The sequence below is a fragment of the Hyla sarda genome, chromosome 7, assembly GCF_029499605.1.
Source record: "Hyla sarda isolate aHylSar1 chromosome 7, aHylSar1.hap1, whole genome shotgun sequence".
NCBI classification, from domain to species: domain Eukaryota; kingdom Metazoa; phylum Chordata; class Amphibia; order Anura; family Hylidae; genus Hyla; species Hyla sarda.
In genome coordinates, this window is record NC_079195.1 from 99,509,808 (window position 1) to 99,528,478 (window position 18,671).

General features: G+C 44.7%; 1 protein-coding gene across 1 annotated transcript in view; it reads left to right on the plus strand.

Annotated features, from left to right (window-relative positions):
* Positions 1–18,514, plus strand: part of RPP30 (ribonuclease P/MRP subunit p30) — a gene marked incomplete in the record, with an annotated part of 53,736 nt that extends 35,222 nt beyond the window's left edge. The window contains 4 exon segments of the mRNA XM_056530202.1: positions 10,378–10,407; positions 11,282–11,319; positions 12,628–12,707; positions 16,777–18,514. Coding sequence (XP_056386177.1) covers positions 10,378–10,407; positions 11,282–11,319; positions 12,628–12,707; positions 16,777–16,880 — 252 coding nt within the window.
* Positions 18,515–18,671: the final 157 nt, after the last annotated feature.

The following is an 18,671-nucleotide window of genomic DNA, read 5'->3' on the forward strand; positions in this document are numbered from 1 at the left end:
CAATTTTTCATTTGCACAGGCCCACTGTTCCAAAAGTCTGTCAGAACACTAGTGGGGTGTAAATGCTCACTGCACCCCTTATTAAATTCTATGAGGGGTGTAGTTTCCAAAATGGGGTCACTGTTCTGGCACCATGGGGGTCTTTGTAAACGCACATGGCCTCCGACTTCCATTTCAAACAAATTCTCTCTACAAAAGCTTCTTTTCTTTTGAGCATTGTAGTTCGCCCGCAGAGCACTTGACGTCCACATGTTGTTTTTTTGCTGTTATTGCACCATAGGGGCTTCCTAAATGTGACATGCACCCCCAAAAACTATTTAAGCAAAATTAGCTTTCAAAAAGCCAAATGTGGCTCCTTCTCTTCTGAGCATTGTAGCGCGCTAGCAGAGCACCTGACTTCCGCATATGGGGTATGTCCATACTAAGAAGAAATGGGGTTACAAATTTTGGGGGACATTTTCTCCTACCAAATGGTAAATTTGAGGAAAAAAATGTTTTTTTTTTTTTTGTTTTTTTTTTTTTTTTTCATTTACACATCTGAATTTAACGAAAAGTTTTCAAACACCTGTGGGTTGTTAGGACTGACTATACCCCTTGTTACGTGCCTTGTGGGGTGTAGATTCGAAAATAGGATGCTATGTTTTTTTTTTTTTTTGTTTTTTGCTATTATGGAGCCATAGGGACTTCCTAAATGTGACATGCCCCCCTAAAACCATTTCAGCAAAATTCACTCTCCAAAATCCCATTGTCGCTCCTTCGCTTCTGAGCCCTCTAGTGCACCCACAGAGCACTTTACGCTCACATATGAAGTATTTCCTTACCAGAGAGAAATTGGGTTACACATTTTGGGGGGCATTTTCTCCTTTTACCCCTTGTAAAAATTCAAAAACTGGGTCTACAAGAACATGTTAGTATAAAAAATTGAGATTTAGAATTTTCTCCTTCAATTTGCTGCTATTCCTGTGAAACACCTAAAGGATTAACAAACATTCTGAATATCATTTTGGATACTTTTGATTGGTGTAGTTTTTAAAATGGGGTAATTTATGAGGTATTTCTAATATGAAGACCCCTCAAATCCACTTAAAAACTGGACTGGTTCCTGAAAAATTCCAATTTTGAAAATTTTTAGAAAAGTTGGAAAATTTTTGCTGAACTTTGAAGCCCTCTGATGTCTTCCAAAAGTAAAAACATGTCAACCTTATCATTAGAGATGAGCGAACTTACAGTAAAATCGATTCGTCACAAACTTCTCGGCTCGGCAGTTGATGACTTCTCCTGCATAAATTAGTTCAGCTTTCAGGTGCTCCGGTGGGCTGGAAAAGGTGGATACAGTATTAGGAAAGAATCTCCTAGGACTGTATCCACCTTTTCCAGCCCACGGAAGAACCTGAAAGCTGAACTAATTTATGCAGGCTAAAGTCATCAACTGCAGAGCCAAGAAGTTTGTGACAAATCGAATATACTGTAAGTTCGCTCATCTCTATTTATGATGGAAACATAAAGAAGACATATTGTATATGTGAATCAATATATAATTTATTTTGTCTATTTTCCTCACAAGCAGAGAGCTTCAAAGTTGGAAAAATGCTAAATTTTCTAATTTTTTATGAGATGCAAGTGTCGACGAAAATTTACCACTAACATAAAGTAGAATATGTCACAAAAAACTATCTGGAATCAACTTCATAAGTAAAAGCATCCCAGAGTTATTAATGCTTAAAGTGACAGTGGTCTTCTATGCAAAAAATGCTCTGGTCCTTAAGGCCAAAATGACCTCAGTCCTTAAGGGGTTAAAGTCTATAAACACCTCCTGAAAATAATTTGTATTCCTGCTCCGTATATATGATGGTGCAAAACATTTTCCACCTTTATTAAAAATGTAGCTTAGGCTGGGTTCACATCACGTTTTTCCCAATACGGACCGCAAACTGCTGAGGGGAGCTAAAACCGCCCGCTCCTGTATCACTGCCGTATGCAGTAATGTATTTCAATGAGCCGACCAGAGTGAACCGGTCGGCTCATTTTTGCTCGTATGCGGTTTTCTACCGGACCTAAAACCGTGGTTGACTACGGTTTTAGGTCCGGTAGAAAAACGCATACAGGCAAAAATGAGTCGACCGGATCACTCCGGTTGACTCATTGAAATACATTACATACGGGCGGCATACGGCAGGGATACGGGAGTGCCTGGTTTTAGCTCCCCCCAGCCATATGCCGTCCCGTATTGGGAAAAACGTGATGTGAACCCAGCCTTAATAGTAGAGGGGGAACTGGTGAAATTACGGGATGACCTGCGGAACCTGCTCCATCATTAGCCATGCGGCTAATGTCGCCCACTTTAAACAAAAGCTTTTCCTACATGTGGACAAGGGGGGTAGGCTTATGACAGCGTTGATTAAAAAACGGAATGCCCAAACCTTGATACATCACATACGTTCGGGTGATGGGACACGTAGTTCTGACACAGTGTCCATTGCTTCGGCATTCTCTGCATATACATATCCCTCTATAATCTTCCCACGACCGACACTACACCATTTGACAGGTCTCGAGCCATCAAATCCTTTCTAGATGGATTGGATGTCCCGGGCCTCTCTACTGAGGACAGCTCCATGTTGCTTAGCCCCTGTACGGAGGAGGAGGTGGGGAGGGTTCTTTCTGCCTTCCCTGCGTGGAAAAGCCCAGGTCCGGGTGGCCTTAGCCTTCCCTACTACAAGGCCTTTAAACACACCTTGCTTCCCGTCTGTTGATGTGGTTCAACAGACGGGGAGATGTTGATGTGGTTCAACAGACTCCTGAGAGCAGGAGTGCCCTTGCCGTCGCAGGCGCTTGAAGCGTACATCACTATTCTCACCAAGGAGGGTAAGGACGCTACCCTCTGTTCTAACTATAGGCATATTTCTTTTCTCAATTTGGATGTAAAGATTTGGGCCAAGCTGTTATCACTCCAGATCGGACGGCTTTTGCCGGGGGTTGTCCACGCTAATCAGATGGGGTTCATCAAGGGCAGGGAGCCGGCAGGAAGCCCATAGGGTCCTGAACCTGATCCACCATACTAGGCATACTAACACGCCTCTCCTTCTCTTGGGGACAGACTACCTTCCCACACCCTACTCCATTTTAGTTTCCTCCCCCAAACAACCCCCCTGCTCTTTGTGCAGGCCATGATGTCCCTTTATACGAATCCGAGGGCACAAATCAGAATTAACGACACCCTGTCCCCTGCCTTCTCGATCCGGAATGGGACACACTCTCCCCGACATTGTATATCTTAGTTATGGAAACGCTTTTACAGGCCCTGCATCAAGATCCTGACATTCGGGGTCTTACAGGGGGGGTGTACACACTTGACGGCAGCGTTTGCAGACGATTTACTGATTAGGACCACAAACCCCCAACATTTACTACCTAAAATCAGGCCCTCATAGACCGTTATTGTACTTTGTCTAATTTTAAGCGGAATTATGCCAAATCCCTGGCTGCCTCCCTACAATCCTACTCTCCGTACAGCTGGCCATCGAAGGGTATTAAGTACCTGGGTGTTATACTACCTAGCTCACTTTCCGACCTTTTCATTGTCAATTACCCACCCTTATTTAATAGGATCAAGGCCCAACTTGAACAATACAAATTACCCTATCTCTCCTGGATGGGGCGCAGGAATCTCCTAAAGACTTACATTGTCCCGGCAGTGTTATACATTATGGATGGTCCTTGTTACACTGCCTGCTTTGCACCTTCAACAATGGAAAAAGCTGTTCCACACATTCCTATGGTCAGGCAGGAAACCGCGTTTGTCTTACGCACTACTGACATGGGGTAGGGGGATTGGGTCCCTGATATCTCCCAACTGTACAGGGTGGTGCATTTGCAGAGGTGGGCGAAATTGGTCTCGGAGGTGAGGTCCCCAGGGAAACACTCTCTAAAATATGACCACTTAACTCACGACGGTAGGCTCGGCCTCTCGGGCACTCTGACTTCCCTCAGCGCACTCTCTTGGGCTGGTGATTAACCCCTTGACGAGGGCTACTTTGTTACTCAAACAGACACATGACGGTAGGCGCACGGACGAGGGCTCTGGACATAGGGTTCTTTCCCCGGGGACACCTAGCTTCCTCGTACCATACCTCACACACCCTCAGGCGACAGATATAGATGGCATTTGGGCAAGACTGGACGGTATCTCGCTTAGGGACCTGTGTCCTAACTCTACACCCCCGACCTCTAGTCATCTCCAGGCGCTTTTGCCGACATCTAAACAAAATTTTTACCTTCTGACTAGATGGTATTGTACACCAGAGCTATTGTATCATTGGGGTTTGGCCTCCGCAGATACCTGCTGGCGGTGCCGAGAGGGGAGGGACTGTTTTTCACATATCTGGTGGTTTTGTCCACTCATAATACCGTTCTGGTCCAAGATAGGTAGGCTGATTTCCCTCATATTGGGCAAACGGATTGGGCTGACTCCCCCGTTGGTGCTTTTTGGTCTCTCTAATGCGGATTGCACTCTGCATAAGAAGTCATTGGTGGCCCACTTGCTCTCTTTGGCGAAAGCCCTGATACCTCTTCATTGGTTACAGACATCATCTCCCTTGCTGACCCATTGGCACCAGAAAGTAGGGGATTTATGTAGAATGGAGGAACTGGCCAGTTGGAGCACCCACACTCATGATAGCTTCCTGAAAACATGGATGCCGTTGATAACCTATTCCACAAACCTGTCGTCTTATAACTTCTCTTGTCCTACTCCTACGCCTGATATGTAACCCTGTTACTGAGAGAGCAGAAAGTCCATCTGACAGACTTATCCGATCTTTGTCTGCATAGTAACTATATGGTTGGGACATTTCTAATAAAGATTATTTACAAAGCTGCTTCATTTTGCTTTCAGGAGCTAAATCAACAATAAAAAAAAAAACTAGGTGTCCATATCTTTTCATTTTTATTTATTAATTTTATTTTTTTATATTATTCAAGGCTTACATTATTTAGAGTTTACTTAATACATCAGTGGTGTAGAAATAAAAAATACTTGTCTAACGGACTAAAACGGAGCCCAGTCTACTTGTCCCTCATGACAATCTACTTGTCCGGGCCACTATTCTTTTTTTTTTTTTTTTCGCCTAGCACTATAATAGCCATAACTCTTTTATTTTTCTATCTACAGACCCATATGAGGGCTTGTTTTTTTGTGGGACCGATTGCACTTTGTAATGTTGTAATGACACCTTTTATTTTTCCTTAACTTATGCTCCGAAACAAAACAAAATTGGTGAAATTTAAATTTAAAAAAAGTTCTCTTTTTTACGCTATTCACCTTGTAGTCAAACTGACCTGTTATTTTGATACTTTAGGTCGGCCTGATTACAGCAAACCCAATTGGTATAGTTTTTCATGTTTTACAAATTTTAAAAAAATTAGAAACTTTTTAGAATTTTTTTTTTTATTGCCATTTTCTGACCCCTTGTCACTTTTTTTTATTTTATACCAGGCTCTTTTTTTAAGCCGTAATCTGTTGTTTGTATCAGTACCATTTTGGTATTATTGATCTGACTTTTTTTTTAATCTTTTTACTTTTTTTCTGGGGCTTGGTATTTTTTTACATTTACGTCCTTTACCGTACAAGATAGGGATGTCCCGATGCGAGTGCGAGAACCAATACTTTAATTCTAGTACTCGCTGATACCAAGTACGAGTACTTTTATTTTAGAGGGAATCTGATAACAGGGTGACCCGGTCTCTGGCGCTGCTTACCATGCTAATATGTGGGTCCTTGTTGTTTGCAATGGAGGCGGCTGCTGTAGTATGAGCACAGATTTCTCTCTTCTCCATTGGGCAGAACAAAGAATTTGCATTGCCTGTGAGACCCATGACCACAAGGTGAGCAGCATTAGAAACCGTGTCTACCTATAAATTCAAGTTAGTGCAGGTGACTCTGCTGTAAGATTGCCTTTAATATTAGGTAGTATTCCCTTGCAGACAATAGCAGCAGCAGCCCCCTGTAGACATTAGTTGCAGCCCCTTGTAGACAGCAGCCCCCCCTTGTAGACAGCTGCAGCCCCCCCCCCCTTGTAGACAGCAGCCCCCCCCCTTGTAGACAGCAGCCCCTCCCTTGTAGACAGCAGTCCCCCCCCCCCCCCCTTGTAGACAGCAGGGCCCCATTTAGACAGCAGCCCCTCTGCAGATGTTAGTAGCAGCCCCCCTTGTAAACAGCAGGGCCCCCCTTTAGACATTAGTAGCAGGCCCCCCTGTAGACAGCAGCCCCTGCCCTTGTAGACAGCTCACCTGCGGCTGTCCTCTTACGGGTGCTGCTGCCCTGTTCTCCCGTCCACACAATGGCGTTCTATAGAGGAGCATGTGACATACCGTATTTTTCGCCGTATAAGACGCACTTTTTCTTCCCCAAAACGTGGGGGGGAAAGTTGGTGCGTCTTATACGGCGAACATACGCCCGAGGCTGCTGCGGGCGAGAGCGCTGACTACCCGCTCCCCACCCGCAGCAGCCTCATGACCGCCGGTGAATTTTTCCCCTCACACCGGCTATGTTTATTGCCCTACGCCTGGAACATACAGTTCCGGGCGCCGGGCAAGTGAATTACTAATAACTGTATACTAAAAACCAGGGTGCCTCCAGCTGGTGTGAAACTACAACTCACAGCATGCCCGGACCGGCAAAGGCTGTCTGGTCATGCTGGTAGTTGAAGTTTCACAACAGCTGGAGGCCCCCTGGTTTTTAATATAGTTTTTACCTGCTCTGTCCGGCCCCCGCCTGCAGCCGCACACAGGAGCCGGCCCGGGCAGATAAAATCATAGGTTTTCCTATGCCGGACATCGCTATGTCCCGATAAATCTTTTCGGGACATAAGGATGTCCGCCGGTCACTCACCATTCCCCGGCCGATGCGCGTCCTCCTGCAGTCTTCCTGCGATCCTCCGCCTCTCTATGGTTGTACGCACGGGACCTCAGTGACGTCCCGTGCGTACAACCATAGAGGCGCCGGAGGAAGACGCGCGCCAACCGGGGCCTGGTAAGTGACCGGCGGTGTGTAATCTTCAGTGTTCCGGTCACCGCTCCCCCGGTCCCGGCACCTACTGCTATGGTCCATAGGCCATAGCAGTAGATTGTGACACCGGGCCAGAGGAGCGGTGACCGGCACACTGTGGGGGCAGCAGTACAGACATACAGCCTCCAGCCATACACTCTATATGGCTGGAAGCTGTATGTCTATGGGGGGGAGCTGCCTACCATTGTGGGGGGACTATACTGCCAACTATTGTGGGGGGACTATACTGCCAACCATTGTGGGGGGACTATACTGCCAACCATTGTGGGGGAACTATACTGCCAACCATTGTGGGGGAACTATACTGACAACCATTGGGGGGGGGGGGGGAGCTGCCTACCATTGTGGGGGAACTATACTGCCAACTATTGTGGGGGGGGGAGCTGCCAGTGCCTACCTTTGTGGGGGAACTATACTGCCAACTATTGTGGGGGAACTATACTGCCAACTATTGTGGGGGAACTATACTGCCAACTATTGTGGGGGAACTATACTGCCAACTATTGTGGGGGAACTATACTGCCAACTATTGTGGGGGAACTATACTGCCAACTATTGTGGGGGAACTATACTGCCAACTATTGTGGGGGAACTATACTGCCAACTATTGTGGGGGAACTATACTGCCAACTATTGTGGGGGAACTATACTGCCAACTATTGTGGGGGAACTATACTGCCAACTATTGTGGGGGAACTATACTGCCAACTATTGTGGGGGAACTATACTGCCAACTATTGTGGGGGAACTATACTGCCAACTATTGTGGGGGAACTATACTGCCAACTATTGTGGGGGAACTATACTGCCAACTATTGTGGGGGAACTATACTGCCAACTATTGTGGGGGAACTATACTGCCAACTATTGTGGGGGAACTATACTGCCAACTATTGTGGGGGAACTATACTGCCAACTATTGTGGGGGAACTATACTGCCAACTATTGTGGGGGAACTATACTGCCAACTATTGTGGGGGAACTATACTGCCAACTATTGTGGGGGAACTATACTGCCAACTATTGTGGGGGAACTATACTGCCAACTATTGTGGGGGAACTATACTGCCAACTATTGTGGGGGAACTATACTGCCAACTATTGTGGGGGAACTATACTGCCAACTATTGTGGGGGAACTATACTGCCAACTATTGTGGGGGAACTATACTGCCAACTATTGTGGGGGAACTATACTGCCAACTATTGTGGGGGAACTATACTGCCAACTATTGTGGGGGAACTATACTGCCAACTATTGTGGGGGAACTATACTGCCAACTATTGTGGGGGAACTATACTGCCAACTATTGTGGGGGAACTATACTGCCAACTATTGTGGGGGGAACTATACTGCCAACTATTGTGGGGGGAACTATACTGCCAACTATTGTGGGGGGAACTATACTGCCAACTATTGTGGGGGGAACTATACTGCCAACTATTGTGGGGGGGGGGAGCTGCCAGTGCCTACCATTGTGGGGGAACTATACTGCAACTATTGTGGGGAAACTATACTGCCAACTATTGTGGGGAAACTATACTGCCAACTATTGTGGGGGAACTATACTGCCAACCATTGTGGAGGGGGGAGCTGCCAGTGCCTACCATTGTGGGGGAACTATACTGCCAACTTTTGTGGGGAAACTATACTGCCAACCATTGTGGGGGAACTATGCTGCCAACTATTGTGGGGGAACTATACTGCCAACCATTGTGGGGGGGAGGGGGGAGGAGCTGCCTACCATTGTGGGGGAACTATACTGTCTACCATTGTGGGGGAACTATACTGTCTACCAATGTGGGGGAACTATACTGTCTACCATTGTGGGGGAACTATACTGCCAACCATTGTGGGGGAACTATACTGCCAACCATTATGGGGGAACTATACTGCCAACCATTGTGGGGGAACTATACTGCCAACCATTGTGGGGGAACTATACTGCCAACTATTGTGGGGGAACTATACTGATATAAAATATTTTACTACAGTATTTGGTTCAGAATCTTTTTTTTTTTCTAGATTTTCCTCCTTTAAAATTGGGTGCGTCTTATATGCCGGAGCGTCTTATATGGTGAAAAATACGGTACACGTCACTCTGCTTCCTCCGTAGCGTTACGCGGGGCGCAGTGGAGGAGGTGGAGTGACGTGTGTGTCACATGCTGCTCCATGGAACGCCATGATGAGAACGGGGCAGTGGAGCGGCAGAAGGTATCGGATTTGGTATCGGGGACATTGAACGAGTTCCCGATACCAAGGAAATGGCTGGTATCGGCCCTAATAACGATACTAGTATCGGTATAGGGACATCCCTAGTACGGGATATATAATGTTATATTTTAATAGTTTGGACAATGGCGCACGCATCAATACCAAATATGTTTTTTTCTTATGTTTATGTTTTTATTTAGGAAAAGGGGGTCATTTGAACTTTTAATATGGAAAGGGGTTAATGTCTCTTCTAAACTTTTATTCAACTTTTTTTAAACACTTTATTAGTACTTTAGGGGACTTTTAGGAGAAATCATTAAATTCCTCATACAGATCAATGCAGTTCTATTAAACTCCATGGATCTGTGTGCATTGCGCTCCATTGATCCAGCCAGCCTCCATCAATGGCAGAGCCATGGTCTCTAAGGAGGCAGAGGGAAGTCCTCCGGCTACCTCTACAGTTTCTAGACCACCCACCCCCTCTCCCCGTGATCGCGCTGTGGTAGGGGGGTTGCGATCCACCCCACTAGACCACCAGGGAGCATTTACATCTCCCTTTTAGACGCCGCTGTCAACTTTGACAGTGGCGATCTAAAGGGTTAATAGCCGCCGGTGGGGTATGGGGAGGGCTCAAGTCAGAATCCTGCTCCATACACCCTGAGTGCCGCTGGGTTGTCTGCCTGGCCCTGCTTGCCTGAAGCCGGGCTAACTGTCAGAGGAATTCACCTGCCCAGCGCCCTGAACTGCATGTCCCGGGCATCTGGCGATAGGATTTCCACATCATTATACATCACAGAAAAAGATAACAGCGCTAGTGGTCCAGGGTCAAAACATACTGCTTTTTATTTAGTCCACCATAAAGGGCATGTTTACACCTTGGTTCTTTTGGTACATTAAACTTTAAATCCTCTGTCACTTTAAAATTGCACACATTCCTTATTTTATAATGTGTTTTCGTTCTACACCTGTACCTATCTGATCCATAATGTATGCCACAAGCTTAAAACACATTTAAAGTTTGTCCATTAGACAGACAAGAGGCCACAGACTTCTATGTTCATATACTCATGCTGTGTTGTTGTTGTTTTTTCTTTTAGAATATTATTGTATCTAGTGGTGCAGAAAGGGTAAGTTTGGTGTTTTGTTTCTTCATACATTATAATCCGCTTGTTGCACACATACAGTAGGAACATTTTAAAGGGGTTATCTGGCAGATAAAACATATCCCCTATCCACAGCATAGGAGAAAGTATCTGATTGTGGGGGTCTGACTGCTGTGGGAGTCTGTGTGCTCCAGATCTCCCCTTCCGAGAATAACTAGTTGCAGGATGGATGGCCTGCTCTACCAATCACCAGCTGAAGCGGGAAATCACCACGGCTAAGGATTAATGGGGTGGGCCATTAACTCCCAGGACCAGTTTGTGTCCAATCACGGGGGAGCTGGCTCTTACCGCATGGACCCCTGCGATCTCCTGCATGGTGCCCTGGCTCTTTGCATGAAAAGAGCTGTGTCAACCACAGCAAGAAATGGTGGCCAACATGTTCTCTTTCTATAGGAGAGCCGGAGATAAATGAACGCTGTATCTGTGTCTCTTATAGAGATGCATGGAGCAGCCTGCCGGCCAGCGCTTTCTGCTATGGTTAAAGCAGCTCTTTTTATGCATATAGCCGGGGCGCAATGCTGGAGATTTTGGGGCTGGGGGGTGTCCCAATGGTTGGATTCCCTGTGATCAGACACTTATCCCATATCCTTTGGATAGGGATACATTTTACTAAACTGGAGTACTTAAGTAAAAAACAAATGTATTGTATATGCAAATCTAAAAATAACATAAAAATATAAGAGAAATACGTTATGGTTAAGACATTTCTAATGGCTGGAGGATTTCTTACTGTCTTACTGGCCAGTCAACTAGTAATCTATTTTTTTTGGCACATGAATGTTATGTATTTTAAATCTAACTAAATAGCGGAATTTGTTTAAATTTTTTTTTCTTGCAGCCATTGGATCTGAGAGGTCCTTATGACATCGCCACATTGTATCCTTATACTACAAATAATCCTGGAACCGATACATTTTGAAAAGCATTTTTACTGTATAATTTTAAAATACTATTTACATTTTTAAATTTTTTAAGTTTTACCATAGCGCTATTATAGTTCTGTACACAGTTGTCTCCAGTGCTCCCATAGAGAATGCACGATTAGAAAAATCGGGAAATTGGCCCATCAGAAAACAGACCCAACCCAGTCACTAGTACTTTTTTTTTTTTTTTTTGGTCTAGTAAAGTCCTTGGCCATTCCGCAGGTATACTGCAGTATACATCAGATTTCCTTTTTTAAAGGTATACTGGTGACCTAGCCCCAAAAAGTGATGTGGCCAGGGGCAGGAATATAGGCAGCAATAAACATTTTTTTTCTTTTTTCTTTCAAGAGGACATGTGGTATATTCTAAAACTGCTGGTATATTCTAAAACCGCTAGTTATGCAGTGTTTTATTCCCATCTGTCAGATTCCTGAATCTGTTGGATGGGCATGAATAATTATAATGCACTGGAGGTATGGAAGGGCTTATCGGGGCATGAATAACTTCACATCTCTGGCCCTGTTAAAGGAGTTCTGTAGTGAATCATAACTTATCTCCTATCCAAATGATAGGGGATGAGTTGCATATCGCTGGGACCCCCCCCGCAAATCTCCTGAACGAGGCCCCAGCAGTCTGTTGAAAGGGGGCGTGCCGACACCCACACAGAGCGTCTGCCGTCAGCCCCCCTTTATATAACCCATAAAGATACATGGAAGGGGTGTGTCGGCCGCGGCTTCCTGCAGGGGTCGGAATGTCCGCTTCCGGCAGACTGCCTGGTCCCGTTCAGGAGATCACGGGGGGGGGTGGGGCCCAGCCGTTGGACCCTCCGCAATCTATAACTTATCCCCTACTCCTTTAAGCCCACCTATACCCCCCCAGCGCATCATAAGGATCAGCACCCCCCCCCCCCCCCAAGAAATCTATACATGCCAGTAGATAGCAATTTTAGAAATGACCACATGTCATTTAAGCCAAGTATTCTCTAATGATTCACGTCTTTTATTTTCAACTTATTCGGTGACAGCAACCTGCAGCCTTCTAAATGCCTGGTTAATAAAAGGTCTGAGAAGTAGGTGCTATTGGCTCCAGTTGTCTTACAGACCACATTTACATAGACAGCAATGATATTGGGCTATCATAGCAGCTTATCATGACATCATACTTGGTTCTTACTTAGATTTAGCTTCTTATTACTTATCTCCTTGTATATTCAGTTTATAAAGAAAAGTTATTCTGTGTAAAATTCTAAACCTAATATCAGAGGCTTGCTGTTTGGATTGTCTGAAAGATCTGCTAAGGCTGCGCTGTCTACTAACTGCAGAGCTGCCCTTGTACACGGTGGTAAGTTGGTTTTATGCATTGTTGTAAGGATTCTTTATACGGCATAGAAGAACATAGAAGAGAATTGGTGACATCAGTTCAGTGTGGTAAAGAAATGGTCGGCACTTCAGAGTGGTGGTGGTGCATGAGGAAAAATGATGATGCAATTTAAAAAGGAAGTCCCAGCACTCACCAATGCAAGCAAGAAGAAAATTTATTGTATATCCAAATCACAGGACGCGTTTCGGCACTTAGCCTTCCTCTGCTGTCAGCTGGATCGCTCGCAGGCGCCAGTTATATGCACGAGGAGGCGCCCATAAGTGACGTCACTCCACTGGCCGACACGCCAAGAGTGACGTCACGTAGTCATGGTAACATATAAACAATGTAATATACAATGTATCACACTGTATTTGTTATCTTGCATATAAGTATACAAAGTGGCAAGGAAGAAGCGTGCGCTTCATCTTGCTACTCATAGCAGCGGGGAAGCATAAATACATCAGGTAATGTGATATGTAAGATAGCACTTCACTGCAGACCGATCGCGGAGCTGATCACGCTCCCCGGCTCGGGGGAGTTAGCGCAGCTCAACAATGTCCAAGGACGTAGTAAATCGCCTATGGTGGTAAGGTACTTAGACCCAAAAGCCGCTTGCGTCTAGCAGTGAAAAGCAGTGCATCTCGTGTTGTGCAGAGTCAAATGGGGAGAGTAGAGCGCAGCTGCGCATCCAGCTTAATAATAATCAGTTCAGTGTGGGTCTGCTCAGAGACTTCCACTACTGAGCCAAGAAACAAGAGAAGTAGAAGTATATACAGTAAAACCTCCCAATAGTGGACAGTTTTTCATTCCTAGGCAGCGTCCCATACGACTTATTGTATTTGCACCCTCTAAATAGGGGACATTCCCAATAGCGGATGTGGACACACCCAATAGCGGATGCAGACACTCCCAATAGGGGACAAAACACACCCAATGGGGGACAACCAGGCTCATGTGCCGGCCCTACCTTGTACACAGGGCCACCGTCAAGGGGTACAGCCAGCACCCCAGTAAGCAGAAGACCAATGTTTAAACAGTGGTTTCCTGCTTCTGTACATCTGCCGGCCACATCATTCACCCCCCTGCTTCCCTGATCCCCCCCCCTCCCCCCCCCCCCCCGCCACTTTATTTCCCCTGTGCCAAATTCATCACCCCTTCTTTACCACCCACCCCAACCCCCTGTGCAATTTCATCCTGCCTTTATCCCCCTGTGCCACTTCATAAAGGGGGGTGATGAATTTACACAGTGGGTAATAAAGGGGGAATGAAATGGCACAGGGGGAATAAAGTGGCACTGGGTATAAAGGGGGATGAAATGTTATGGGGGAGGGATAAGGGGTGATTAAACGGCACTGGGAGATTCTTCTGTAATATTTGTATTTTAGAGGTAATTACACTCTGAAGTGAGTATAAGACAGTATTCGGTCATTTAGAAAGATTTTTTAGATTTTTTTCCCAAAAGGAGACATCTCTCAATAGCGGACACTTTTTTTATTCCTCGTGAGTGTCTGCTTTTGGGAGATTCTACTGTAAATAGATAGTTTTAGATACATAATAGATACTTTATGTTGTGGAAGTAATTGAAGAAACTTTCCTATCTTACTGACATTCCTTATTAGTGTCAGCAGGGGGAGCCAGAATCACACATTACAAAAGCTGCACACCCGTACCTGCCTCCCCACAGCACCTGCTGCTACCAGAAATATATACTTTATAGAAGGGGAACCTTGTAACACCCCTGAAATATTTATTTAGTAATGTGTTCCCCATGAACTAAGAATTCCAGAGCATGTTTTATTTGTGGGTGTCTCTACATTGCCCTGTCACTGCTGAATGTGTCAGATATTATAAAAGATAGTAACCCAGTTGTCAATTCATCCATAAATATTAACAAGAACAGAACCTATGCATGGAACTTGCTGGGCAAGTTGCCTCTGCCGCTGTACCACCCAGCAAGAGCTCTGCCCCAATCTTGCAGAATGGGCTGGAGACACTTTACACTTTAAATGGTATTCAGTCACGGGACAGGGAATGTGGTGGCTTTTAGCATGCTCACTATGCCTTCCTACCCCCATTTAGGCTTGAGTGGCAGCCTGAGTGCAGGCATAAGATAGGTCAGTGGTCTCCACACTGTGGACCTCCAGCAATTGCAAAACTACACTTTGGCTGTGTCCAACCATAGCCATTGATTTGTTGAACGACAATGTGACACATTAAACCCCCCCGCACTATGAAAGAAAAGATCTTTCAGGGTAGGGTCACATGTAGTATATTTGACACTGCGTATGTCAGTGCTAGCAAAGTCTGCAAGTGTTTATTATTACTCCCATAGACTTTGGTAGCACAGAAATATACAGTGTATGTGCTACGTGTGACCCTGCCCTTAATATCTTAAAGGGGTACTCTGCCGAAAAACATCTTATTCCCTATCTAAAGAATATGGGATAAGATGTCTGATCACAGGGGTTCCGCCACTGGGGACCCCCGCTATCACCAGGCAGTCAGTGGTGGTGTCCAGAACACAGAAGCTTGAAGCTTCCGGGTTTGTGATGTCACGCCAAGCCCCTCTATTCATGTCTATGGGAGGAGGTGTGACGGCTATGTGCTAGCAGTCACTCCCCCTCCTATAGACCTGAATGGAGAGGGCGTGGTGTGACGTCACGAATGCGGAAGCTCCAAGCTTCTGTGTTCTGGACACCACCGCTGACTGCCTGGTGATAGCGGGGGTCCCCAGTGGCGGGACACCTGTGATCAGACATCTTATCCCCTATCCTTTAAATAGAGGATAAGATGTTTTTCAGCAGAGTACCCCATTGAAGTCTTAGAATTTTCGTGTCGGACAGGCTTTGCTTTTTGTTTTCTGTTTAGGCTACAGCTACTAGGCAACTTTGTTGCTGTCTGCATTGCTGGTATAATAGTGAATATAAGCAGGAGATTAAGCAAATCTTGTACAGAGGAAAAATTGACCCGTTACCCATAGCAACCAAACAGATTGCATTTTATTATTATTTTTTTGTTTCTGAATAATAAAAGAAGCAATATGATTGGTTGCTATGGGCAACTGTTCAACTTTTCCTCAGCAAAGGTCTTGAAGAATCTCTTCCATTGTGACCCACGTGTTGCTGCAACCACATTCACTTTTATAGCGGTGATGTAGGCAGCACAGCACAGCAGGTATGACCAGCCACATGGTCACCCATTACCCCCACTGCAGTTATGCACCCATACACCAGCCCTGCTGCTTGTCTCGGGGAAAGTCTTTCTCCTTCCTATGCTCTGTGCATACTTGCCCACCATCTCCTTCTTATAGGTTGCTCCAATTACATTATGAGAAAATGCTGGTACATTTGATGCACATTAAAAAGGTGATATTTCTGTAACCTACGTGTTATGGGGGAGATTGATCAAAACCTGTGCAGAGGAAAAGTTTGCCAGTTGCCCATAGCTTTTGCTTCTTTCATTTTTAACAAGCCCTCTGAAAAATGAAAGAAGCGATCTGATTCGTTGCTATAGGCAGCTAGTCAACTTTTCCTCTGCACATGTTTTGATAAATCTCCTCCTTTGGGTACGTTCACATGGACGGATCCGCAGCGTATTTTACACTGCCAATCCGCCGGCAATGGACCCTACATTGTGCCTCCTACTGTGCCTGCTCATAGCGACAATCCGCCGCTATGAGCAGACACACTTCGATGTGCGAGTCACCGCGCTCATGCGAAGTGTACTCGCACACATCGCGGCCGCTAGGCAATGTGTGCGAGTATTCAGGCCATGCGTGTGGTGGATTGCTGGTACAGCTGAAGGCACAATGTAGGGTCCATCGTCGGCGGATCCGCAGTGTATTTTACTGTCCGTGTGAACATATCCTTTATGTGGATCAGAAGCGAAAGTTCTGTTCCTGCTGATGTCCTAAGGCTGTCTTCAGTGTGCCTTTTCACATTAAGCTTTGTCTTTTAGCCTAACCCTTTTTATGCTAAATTTCCATGAAGATGTTCCAAGTTGGTAGGCAGATGGCACGGCCTATTCATTGAGGTGTTTTTAACTTCAGAAACAAGAAAAACGGCCTTTGGCATTACTTATACTGTGAAGAAACCACAAGTTGATGAAGAGGAGTCATCCGCGCCAGCATTCAAGAAAGCAAAGAAGGAGTGACGTTTGTATGTATCATTCTGGATCCTGACGAACGGAACAAGAGACTACAGGATCGCTGACCTGAGAATCGATTTGCCATCTGTCCACCATTAAGATGCATTGGTATAACTTGTAATTTACATTTATTTTCTTTAAAAACTTGGCAAATCGTAACTTGTCTTATTACATTCTGTGGGACAACAAACTATGTCGTGCTCTGCCTGTAATGTGCAGTGCTTTGAACAGAAGAAAGGCTGACACAAAAAAAAGTTTAACAAATTTATTGCTAAACAGATTTTTTTTTTTTCCTGATGAAACCATAAAACCAAAAACAGAATTCTTGAGATAAAATACTTGACTCAAAATCCCATTTGTGTACTGGCTTAGATGTGTGGCTTCACTTAAATATATGCAATTTATGCATTAAAGTTTTTCCAAGATTGAACAGCGCCCCTCCTGCTAGTGTATTGGGCCTGGTATTGCAGCTTTGTTCAAGGAGCACATATGGCTTAGTCAGTGGCTGATTTCTTGTGAATATTTTTTGCCAGTGGCTGACCAGCAGCAAGTGCACTTTGAGCAATGGTCGCTTTGCTAGAATATAGATTAAATAAACACATAGTTTCATAGTCTTCTATAGCACAGGAGAACAATGTATTACAAGGCAGTCACCACAAGGTGGCGCACACTCATCCTTGATTATACTGTTCATCATCCATACTATTATGCACGTTACAGTTTTGGCCTTTTAAGCAAATGATCTCCACTATGCAGGATCACTAGTGAGTGCAGCAAGCACTGACTTTATGATACAGGTAGATCCTTACTAGCTTGATCCATTTTAAGACCTTGAAAATTCAGACATATAGCCTTCTCTGTATTAGAAAGAATAAGTATAAATCACGATCTTTGTTTTGTTACTTGTCATCGTTTCGTACGATACATAAACATCATAGTCATCAATAGTGTCATAAATAGAGAAATTCAATACAAAATGTACAGAAATTACAATACAAATATACAAAAGGACCTTCTAAGTACCAACTTTTCCATTTGCAATGCATTGCATTTCTTTCTAGTCTCATCTAGTGTCTTAACCAATCATACCGTAACCATCATTACTTATGGCTTAGAACCATGACATCATTATTGGCATGCTGGGGTTCTATACCATTTCCACAATAGCTTGCAGAGCATTCTTTATGTGTGCACTAACGCCATTGGTGTCCCTTTATACTATGTATAGCTTTATATCATTGTATGTGATGTATGCAGATGTTCAATTTCCTGTCCACCCCATCATTCATTGTCAAGTAACACTTAAATGTCGCTCTCATTAAAACTAATTTTTGCTATTGCACTCCTTATGGTAAATGAAAAATATTTCTAATATACTTTGTTTAAAAAAAATGAGCTGGAGTCCTGCAGGACCAGCCCTTGAATGGAAATCTTGGGTGAGTTCCCACACTTTTTTTTTTCCACAGGACTTGATCCCTGTGTCTAGTAGGTGCAAAAAGAAATCCCTTTTGGGTTTCTTTGAATCACTGTATCATGCACCTCCCCACGAAGCCCTGCATCTTGCATAAGACATTGTATGCGCTTTGCCTTAAAGGGTCACTCTCATTAAAACTAATTTTAGCTATTGCACTCCTTATGGTAAATGAAAAATATTTCTAATATACTTTGTTTAAATTTTTTTTTAGTTTTCTATGTTTTATTTGTGCTTAAAAAAGCTCAAGAGCACATTTTCCCCCAACTCATACACAGACTTTGGACCAAAGTCCGAACACAGGAAGTGCCGCCTGGAGTCCTGAG